The 10,803-nt window shown below is 40.7% G+C and overlaps 1 protein-coding gene across 4 annotated transcripts in view; it reads right to left on the reverse strand.

Moving 5' to 3' along the window:
* LOC124005221 (serine/threonine-protein phosphatase 6 regulatory ankyrin repeat subunit A) overlaps positions 1 to 4,695 on the reverse strand; it is a 40,457-nt gene extending 35,762 nt beyond the window's left edge. Inside the window, exons 1-2 of one of the 4 annotated variants that reach the window (XM_046314262.1) lie at positions 3,931 to 4,223; positions 3,044 to 3,118 (exon numbers count right to left, since the gene is read on the reverse strand). In XM_046314262.1, coding sequence (XP_046170218.1) covers positions 3,044 to 3,118; positions 3,931 to 3,957 — 102 coding nt within the window. In that variant the 5' untranslated portion in view covers positions 3,958 to 4,223. Of the gene's footprint in view, positions 1 to 3,043; positions 3,119 to 3,930; positions 4,224 to 4,671 lie in introns of those variants that run through there. The other 3 variants (XM_046314261.1, XM_046314264.1, XM_046314263.1) reach the window with 3 other exon arrangements.
* Between the last annotated feature and the right edge of the window lie 6,108 nt (positions 4,696 to 10,803).

Below are 10,803 nucleotides of genomic sequence, written 5' to 3' on the forward strand. Positions count from 1 at the left end.
AACATGTCAGAGTGTGTAATGGCCACTCTCGTCTCGACCTTTGACAATCAAAAACTACCGAACAGTCCCTTTTTACAAGTCAGAATATTGAATAAACTTCATTTGAACTTACTGTGCCTGTTGTCCTCTGATTGTCCTTCTGCTGGTGAATTATTAGTATTATTTTTTAGACAGAATATCCACAGGAAAAGTATTATTAAACCGACTACCAATCGCAGGTCTCTGTGTGACAGTCACAATTTGTATGCTCATCACCTAAGGCACAGGTACAACATTTGTCATTTAGCAGACGCTCTTACCCCGAACAATTAGGGCAAAGTGCCCTGCTCAAGGGCACATCAGCAGATTAAATGTTACCTAGTCGGCTCAGGGGTTTGAGCCAGTGATCTAACCACTAGGCTACCTGCTGCCACAAGATGGAAGTACGCGCATGCAATGCATCCATACTAAGCAAACTTGGGCCAGGTGATGTAAATCTCAAAGGCAGTTCCGGCGCTCTACAGAGTCAGGGAAATAATACAGTCCTGGGGATATTTTGTCTCAGGACCAACAGCAAAAAGTAGAGTAGGTTCAAATGTAATTTTATTCAACATTCTAGCTTGTAAGGAAACTTTCCAAGTGCTTTATTTCAGAATGTACACCAGAAAGCTGGTATCAGTCTGATTTATTAGGCAAAATGCTGCTGTGAATTCAGGATACAAAATTTGGCTATGTAAGTAACAATTTTGGAGAAAGTGCAGTAGTGAATGTGGGATAGAATCACTAAGGTCTATAGCCTGCATGATAGAATCACTAAGGTCTATAGCCAGCCATTTCCTGATAACGAACCATAGTCGCAAGTAACACAATGTAAGGAAACATTGTTCCAAAAAGGCCTATTTGTGTAGTGATGTTGAGGTAGGTGAAACAATACAGCATACACAGTGACACTGAAAACCAGCTCCACTACCCAGCTCAACATGCTTGCATTCCTTGGCTTCAGTTCAAGTTGTTGAAAAGTGATGGTGATGCGTGTCATCACAGTACTACTGTAGGCAGTTAGGTCCCTAGCTAGCTCTAGCTCTCCTTCAACAATAGTGGCAATTGGATTATTTAGCTGGTAGCTATAACTAACTAACACTAGCTATAATACATTGCCTGGGATAGCTAATATTCGCTAACCAAACTGGAACTCTGGCACACTATTAATCGTGGTTTAGCTTGGTAGCTAACCTACCAGTTTAAACCTGTGTGAAGCTAGCCATAATAGGGATTAGCCACAATAGGGAAATTTGCAGTTTGCCTTCAAAATAAAAGTCTTCCATTGAAAGTGATTCAAACAGAAATAGTTGAATCATGCCATATTTGGACTAAATAATGCTAAACAAGGTCTGAATGTTATAGTAATTTAACAAAAGACTATGTTAATTTGACACAAATCTGTTGAAATCTCACACTTCAGAATTGCATTGGGGGGATACTTATACGCACTGTACAGCCTAACCTATGAATGTTGCATGCATGAAATTGGGTATCAGCCTAATCAGTGACACTCACAGAACACAACTACGCAGAGTTTACACAAATATTAGCATCTTAGCTCTTATTGTGGAACTCAACACCAGTGCAAAATTATCCAAATTAAGCATTCAGCCTATTAAACAAACTGAACATTGTTACAGGCTTTGGTTTATCCATTTGTTTTGAGGTTGGACTTTAGCACGTGCGTCTCCTTAGCACGTAGGGTGCACCGATTGAATAACGAGGTGACATCAGTACATGTTACACCTGTGCTGGTTTCCATCTCTTTAGTGGGAAGGTGTTTCACTTGTGCTGGCCCAGGTGCTATTTAAGAGCTGCTGGCCCAGCACTCCAGTTGTTTTGATAAGGGTTATAAAATTGGGGGAATAATTTGGAAAGTTGCATAAACACACAGGCTAATAAAATAAACAAGCCATGTACTTTAAGTTGGAAGCATGTGGAAAACCCTACATGGTAGATGCTAGATAAATGTATAAAGACTAATCTCCTCGTCATTTCAAAGCATTGTGGAATTCCGAGAGCAGTGGTCGAGGAGTTGATGAGTACTGCTTCGGTGTAGGAGATCCTTCCGGAGGGGAGAGGCTGATGAGGTGTGTGTGTGTGGGGGGGGGGTTGAAGCAACAACAATTAGAGCTTGAACAGCAGAGTTGGAGATAGAGCACCGGGAGAGACGGGATGGGCGTGCAGCCAGACTAGCACAAAGAAAGGAGAGTGAGCATGCCATTAGATTAAGAGAGCGATCTGGAAGCACTCCGAATCCCGTCAGGCCATCCTGCACCCTCAGCAGAGTTTGATCTTGGTCAGAACAGCTGACTTGTGCCACCTTTCAAGCAGTTAAAGATGTGCCTTCTCGAAAGGGTTGCTACCTACATGACCACAAGCAAAGTTTGAAATGTGTTCTACCCTCGTGCTTTGAGTCTCTAGTGACTTGTCAAGGAGTGAAATGTACCTTCAAACAAAGAACCAAGTAGTTATTCCTACGCAAAAAAAGCAATCCAGAGAAGTCACCTCCTACTGCAAGTTTTCAGTCTTTTCTACAGTGCCCAAAGATAAAGATAGGCAGAAAACTGGTTTTTCGTATCCACCATTGAAGGTTGTGCAATGTAACAGCAACATTTAGACTTTGGGTTGCCACCCGTTCGATAAAATACAGAACGGTTCCATATTTCACTGAAAGAATAAACGTTGTTTTCGAAATGACAGGTCATTAATATGGTAAAATCGAGGAACTAAGGGCCGTATTTCTTTTACTTCTCCAGCACTTTGTTTTTGCATTATTTAAACCAAATTGAACATGTTACATTATTTATTTGAGACTAAAATGATTATGTATTACATTAAGTTAAAATAAGTTTATTGTTCATTCAGTATTGTTGTAATTGTCATTATTACAATTATATATATATATATAAAAAAAATAGTTTAAAAAAATAGGCCGATTAATCGGTATCGGATTTGTTGGTCCTCCAATAAATCGGTATCGGCATAAAAAAAAAATCATAATCGGGTGACCTCTACTCACGATGGTTGTATGGCAGGCCATCTTGGGGTCAACAAGACATATGACCGTATTTTGCATAACTTCTTCTGGCCTGGTCTGAAACAGGAATACGTTACACATTATACTTACATTTGGCTCCTTTCACGCCAGGTTCAAAGTCCCACAATAAGTGTAACTATGCATTTCCAATACGTAACATAGGTTGAAAGATTGTGGCTAATTTTGCACAGTTTTATAATCCCACAATAAGGGTTAAGACACTAATACTTGAGTTCTGTGAGTGTAACAAAGTAGACAACCTATTTCATGGGTGCAACATCCATACATTAGGCTGTACAGTACATATACAGTAGGTATGCCCCCAATGCTATTCTAAACTCGAATACATCCACAGTACAATTAACAGATTTTTACTTTGCTCAAATTGTCTTTTGTTGAACTTATATAACATTCCGACCTTTTTTTAGCATTATCATTTGTATACATTTGCATCACTTTCAATGGGGGACATTTATTTTGAAGGCGAATAGCAAATTCCACTATTGTGGCTAGCTTCACGCAGATCCAGTTTAGCTAGCTAGCTAGTAAATTGCGTTTCCAGCTAGTTTACCATAGGCATAGCTAGCTACCATATGGCTAAGCTAGCTAGATGGGTACAGTGCGCTAATTAGCCAACGTTAGATAAACTTGTTTACTGATCTACACGAACACCTATGACCTCGAGTACGCACTTATAGAGTTTAGTTGAACGTTACATCTCACAAATACCATCATTTAGCTAATTAGTTATCCATCATTACATCAGTGTGGCCCTGCCTGCACATTCTGCTGTTGAGAACGTGCTAGCAATTTCACTAGCTTGCTAGCTAACGTTAGCTACCTTCGTTTTGACAAGACGGATCACTTACCTGGTCTCGGATTTTGAGAACCACCATCTTGCTATAGTTTTACTTGTTCTCATGCAGAAGTATAAAATGATGTTGTTCGTTATCTGAATGTTTGGCCCAACACTCCAGCTTCTTAGTTGCCAATTACTATGAGGCCTATGTTTTTCAACCTGATAGACTTGAAGGGAAAAACTCCATAACATTACCGCCACCGTGTGTGACCTCCCTAAAAGAAGCAATTTCATTGGCCAAACAACGACTGGAACAGAGTAACAGGGTTGGTGGTTGGTCACACGATGCTCAGTTGTCGCCTAACACCATCAGACCACTGATACAGCGAACAGTCCTAGAATAACCCGCAAATGACAGGTGGAATTAAATTAGTTGGATTGGGATTAGTAAAACCGTGTTTACATTGGCAGTTTGAAGTGACTCAAATCCTATTTCATATCCGATTTGAATCTGTTCCTTTCCCTGCAGTTTGAACGAGTAAAAAGCACATGGAATCGGATATTTCAAATGGTTTAATGTCAGATACAAATCTGTAATCGGATGTATTTGACCTCAAGTGGTTTTTAGACTTGGAATATATTGGTGCCTCCTAGCTACTCTGTTGACAGTTTGAAAAGAACATGTGGGGTAGCTGGTTTGATAAATGTTTACAAACAAATGAGTGAATGTGCTAGAAAGCTAAACAACTAGCTAGTTGACTGCTGTGGCTAGCCATAATTACTCGCTTTGAAAGGCTTTAAGTGTTCTTACCCTGTGATTTTTAACATTCGAGGTAAATGGAAAACGTCTATGGCAGGCATTGTTGTCACCTTAGCTCGCTACATAACTTCTGAGTGATAGGGAGCACAAGCACTACCACCAATCAGCCTACACCACTGCGCACACACCCGTCGAAACTATAACAACGAGCGTAGCCATGTCAGCACATGAGGATACCAAAAATATTGCAGTTTTGAAATTGCTGTAACTATGCAATGTTGGACGCAGTAATTGCCGAAAACACTGCTAAATTACTGCAGTAAAAAAAACGGTGTTATTTTGGACGCAGTATTTGCGGCAGTTAAACGAATCTTTTTTGAGGGTATTAGTGGCAGGCTTTTGGTAGCCGCGAATAATATATTCCTACCTCTTACTGCTTCTAGGACCGTTTTAAATTCAGACAGTATTTTATCACCAATCATGTTTTAGCCTTCTGGTATTACTTTCATCCAAATACTGCACAATTCAAATGACAAATATTTAGACCAGTCACCTCAAAAGCAGTGTACTACATGAGCTGGAGTGTCATTTGAGACATCATAATTGATCAATAAAATGAAATTAAATGGGGCGTTCATCGGAAAAACAAAACTACATTTAGCCACTAGATGTCGATAAAGTTAAAGATTTACTCCCCAGATCTAACAGTAATTGGTGTAAAGCAGGGGTTCTCAAAGTGGGGGTCTGCGGAGGTACTGGACGTACCCCCAGGTAAAGCAAGTCTTTCAAAAATATGTTATTATTTGTTTTTTTTTAACGAATATTTCTATCAACAACAACGAATTTAGGCCATGCAACCCGTTGAATAAGTGTAGACGGTGTAATACAATACAATGTAATATTTTGAATCTAAAATGTCTGTTTTTAACCCTGGGCAACATGGGCTTGGGAGGCTCACAGGGATATTGATATCCACAGTGCTCCACCAATTTTACATTTTTCTATGTAACACTTCTTGTATTCCCCACAAATTATTATAATTTGTTTATATAAATACACGGTAATTTAAAGCTAGAATCCTTAATTAATACATACAAACATGTATCCAGTGATTCTTGAAGAATCTAACTTATAAATGCCTCAGGAGCTTAGTTCAACTGTAGTACCCCATCATAACCTAAGATGTAACCTTGTTTTACTCCATTGTTTGTAAACAATATAAATGTAAACAGTGTATAGCCTCAAAACATGGTTTAAACTATCATGTTGATATCATGGATGGTAAGTCCTTGCATCCATAGCTCTGTCTATGAATTTGAGATTGGTTAAATTTCTCCAGGCCCGTCCCTCAGCTTTTTACCAAAACAGAGACATGAGGAATTGCAGGAAAGTAGCTTGAAACCTGCAGAATTGTATCTCCATGCCAAGAGGTGGACTTCCCAGAGCCCCAGACTTGGTTCATCCGGCCATGCACTGCCGAAGTCAAAGTAAAATGCCTTGTTTGCTATACAAATCAAATCAAATGTTATTCGTCACATGCTTGGTAAACAACAGTGAAATGCTTGCTTACGGCCATTCCCAACAACGCAAAGATAAAACATAGATGAATAGGACATTTATAACATGGCAATGAGTAGCGATAACTTGACTATATGAACGGGATACCAGAGTCCATGTGCAGGGGTACACGGTTAGGTAAATATGTACATATACAGTTGAAGTCGGAAGTTCACAGACACTTGGAGTCATTGGAGTCATTAAAACTTGTTTTTCAACCACTCCACAAATGTCTTGTTAACAAACTATAGTTTTGGCAAGTCGGTTAGGACATCAACTTTGTGCATGACACAAGTAATTTTTCCAACAATTGTTTACAGAAGATTATTTCACGTGTAATTCACTGCATCACAATTCCAGTGGGTCAGAAGTTTACATACACTAAGTTGACTGTGCCTTTAAACAGCATGGAAAATTCCAGAAAATGATGTCATGGCTTTAGAAGCTTCGGATAGGCTAATTGACATGGATTGGAGGTGTACCTGTGGATGTATTTCAAGGCCTACCTTGAAACTCAGTGCCTCTGCTTGTCCCACTCCTCTTCAATGGCTGTGCGAAGTTGTTGGATATCTGAGGTGATGGCGGCGGAAGAATGGCACGACAATGGGCCTCAGGATCTTGTCACGGTATCTCTGTGCATTCAAATTTTCATCGATAAAATACAATTGTGTTTATTGTCCATAGCTTATGCCTGTCCATACCATAAAACCCACCATCACCATAGGGCACTCTATTCACAACGGTGACATCAGCAAACCGCTCGCCCACACGACACCATACACGCTGTTTGCCATCCGCCCTGTACTGTTGAAACCGGGATTCATCCGTGAAGAGCACACTTCTCCAGCGTTCCAGTGGCCATCGAAGGTGAAAATGTCAATGACTGTAAGAGGGATGTGTCTAAAAGGAAGAACCCATAGAAGTGGAATCCATTGATTCTATTTCTATGTAAGAACCACTAAGGCGATGCAGAGAGAAGCCACGAGTGTCCTCAGTAATGTTGTTTGATAATGTTTTGAGGCAACATGTCTGAGTGTCCTCAGTAATGTGGTTTGATAATGTTTTGAGGAACATGTCTGAGTGTCCTCTGTAATGTTGTTTGATAATGTTTTGAGGCAACATGTCTGAGTGTCCTCAGTAATGTTGTTTGCTCTGAAAGTGTTCTCAGTAATGGTGTTAAATCACGTTAAAGGGATATTTAAATATTTTGGCAATGAGGCCCTGAGAGTGTCCTCAGTGATGGTGTTTGTTAATGTTTACTCTGAGAGTGTCCTCAGTGATGGTGTTTGTTAATGTTTGCTCTGAGAGTGTCCTCAGTGATGGTGTTTGTTAATGTTTGCTCTGAGAGTGTCCTCAGTGATGGTGTTTGTTAATGTTTACTCTGAGAGTGTCCTCAGTGATGGTGTTTGTTAATGTTTACTCTGAGAGTGTCCTCAGTGATGGTGTTTGTTAATGTTTACTCTGAGAGTGTCCTCAGTGATGGTGTTTGTTAATGTTTGCTCTGAGAGTGTCCTCAGTGATGGTGTTTGTTAATGTTTGCTCTGAGAGTGTCCTCAGTGATGGTGTTCGAGAATGTTTACTTTGAGTGTCCTCAGTGATGGTGTTTGTTAATGTTTACTCTGAGAGTGTCCTCAGTGATGGTTTGTTAATGTTTGCTCTGAGAGTGTCCTCAGTGATGGTGTTCGATAATGGTTGCTCTGAGAGTGTCCTCAGTGATGGTGTTTGAGAATGTTTACTTTGAGTGTCCTCAGTGATGGTGTTTGTTAATGTTTGCTCTGAGAGTGTCCTCAGTGATGGTGTTTGTTAATGTTTACTCTGAGAGCGTCCTGATGGTGTTTGTTAATGTTTACTCTGAGAGCACACATCCCATCAGTCATCATGCACCTCTGGCTTCAAGACATTGAATTACATTTTCATTCAGAGAAAGAGAGGGAGAGAAGAGAGAGGGAGAGACTGATCACCCCAATCCACGAAAGTGGAGACAAATTTGACCCCAATAACTACCGTGGAATATGTGTCAACAGTAACCTTGGGAAAATCATCTGCATTATTATTAACAGCAGACTCGTACATTTCCTCAATGAAAACAATGTACTGAGCAAATGTCAAATAGGCTTTTTACCAAATTACCGTACAACAGACCATGTATTCACCCTGCACACCCTAATTGACAATCAAACAAACCAAAACAAAGACAAAGTCTTCTCATGCTTTGTTGATTTAAAAAAGCCTTCGACTCAATCTGGCATGAGGGTCTGCTATACAAACTGATGGAAAGTGGTGTTGGGGGTAAAACATACGACACTATAAAATCCATGTACACAAACAACAACTGTGCGGTTAAAATTGGCAAAAAACACACACATTTCTTCACACAGGGTCGTGGGGTTAGACAGGGATGCAGCTTAAGCCCCACCCTCTTCAACATATATATCAACTAATTGGCGCGGGCACTAGAAAAGTCTGCAGCACACCTCCCCCTTCTAGAATCCGAAGTCAAATGTCTGCTGTTTGCTGATGATCTGGTGCTTCTGTCACCAACCAATGAGGGCCTACAGCAGCACCTAGATCTTATGCACAGATTCTGTCAGACCTGGGCCCTGACAGTAAATCTCAGTAAGACCAAAATAATGGTGTTCCAAAAAAGGTCCAGTCACCAGGACCACAAATACAAATTCCATCTAGACACTGTTGCCCTAGAGCACACAAAAAACTATACATACCTTGGCCTAAACATCAGATCCACAGGTAACTTCCACAAAGCTGTGAATGATCTGAGAGACAAGGCAAGAAGGGCATTCTATGCCATCAAAAGAAACATAAATTTCAACATACCAATTAGGATTTGGCTAAAAATACTTGAATCAGTCATAGAGCCCATTGCCCTTTATGGTTGTGAGGTCTGGGGTCCGCTCACCAACCAAGACTTCACAAAATGAGACAAACACCAAATTGAGACTCTGCACGCAGAATTCTGCAAAAATATCCTCCGTGTACAACGTAGAACACCAAATAATGCATGCAGAGCAGAATTAGGCCGATACCCACTAATTATCAAAATCCAGAAAAGAGCCGTTAAATTCTACAACCACCTAAAAGGAAGTGATTCACAAACCTTCCATAACAAAGCCATCACCTACAGTGAGATGAACCTGGAGAAGAGTCCCCTAAGCAAGCTGGTCCTGGGGCTCTGTTCACAAACACAAACACACCCTACAGAGCCCCAGGACAACAGCACAATTAGACCCAACCAAATCATGAGAAAACAAAAAGATAATTACTTAACACATTGGAAAGAATTAACAAAAAAACAGAGCAAACTAGAATGCTATTTGGCCCTACACAGAGAGTACACAGCGGCAGAATACCTGACCACTGTGACTGACCCAAAATTAAGGAAATCTTTGACTATGTACAGACTCAGTGAGCATAGCCTTGCTATTGAGAAAGGCCGCCGTAGGCAGACATGGCTCTCAAGAGAAGACAGGCTATGTGCTCACTGCCCACAAAATGAGGTGGAAACTGACCTGCACTTCCTAACCTCCTGCCCAATGTATGACCATATTAGAGAGACATATTTCCCTCAGATTACACAGATCCACAAAGAATTTGAAAACAAATCCAATTTTGAAAAACTCCCATATCTACTGGGTGAAATTCCAGTGTGCCATCACAGCAGCAAGATTTGTGACCTGTTGCCACGAGAAAAGGGCAACCAGTGAAGAACAAACACCATTGTAAATACAACCCATATTTATGCTTATTTATTTTATCTTGTGTCCTTTAACCATTTGTACATTGTTAAAACACTGTATATATATATATGACATTTTTAATGTCTTTACTGTTTTGAAACTTCTGTATGTGTAATGTTTACTGTTAATTTATGTTGTTTTTCACTTTATATATTCACTTTGTATGTTGTCTACCTCACTTGCTTTGGCAATGTTAACACATGTTTCCCATGCCAATAAAGCCCTTGAATTGAATTGAAATTGAGAGACAGAGAGATAGAAAGAGACACTAACACACCATAGAATCTCACACATACACTCACACACACAGAGAGCGAGAGAAAGAAAGAAAGAGAGCTTTCTCTCATACATGATGCTATCTCCATGTTTTTATCAATAGTACATTTGCTGTAATTTCTTGTTCATTTCCCATGCCAGGCGACACCACCAGCCCTGCAGGAAATATCACCAACGACAACCAGGATGGAACCCTGGACCCTGACTCACTGCTGGGCTCTCTGCTGAAACAGGACAAGTCCATCTACTGCTGCTCCCCTCACACTCAGAACGATCTCCAACTCCAGGAGGAGGTGGCAGGGGTTCCACAGGAGGAGGTGGCAGGGCTTCCACAGGGGGATTGTGGGGGAGTCTTCTCCAGTGGCTGGCAGGAGGGCAGCATCCGCTCTCTGTCGGAGAGTGTTCTCTTCAAGCAGGAGCCGTTGGGGGTCAGGGGTGGCGGGGGGATCGACGGCTTCTCATCAGAGGACAGGTAACTGACCACTTAATATTTATCTTATGTGTATCTGTGTGGTTGCTACTGTTTATGTAACCTTGACTGCACTACACATTTCCCAATTGTGACTATAAAGATATTGATTTGATTGAGACAGAG

The sequence above is a fragment of the Oncorhynchus gorbuscha genome, linkage group LG19 (genome assembly GCF_021184085.1).
Source record: "Oncorhynchus gorbuscha isolate QuinsamMale2020 ecotype Even-year linkage group LG19, OgorEven_v1.0, whole genome shotgun sequence".
In the NCBI taxonomy this organism is placed as follows: Eukaryota; Metazoa; Chordata; class Actinopteri; order Salmoniformes; family Salmonidae; genus Oncorhynchus; species Oncorhynchus gorbuscha.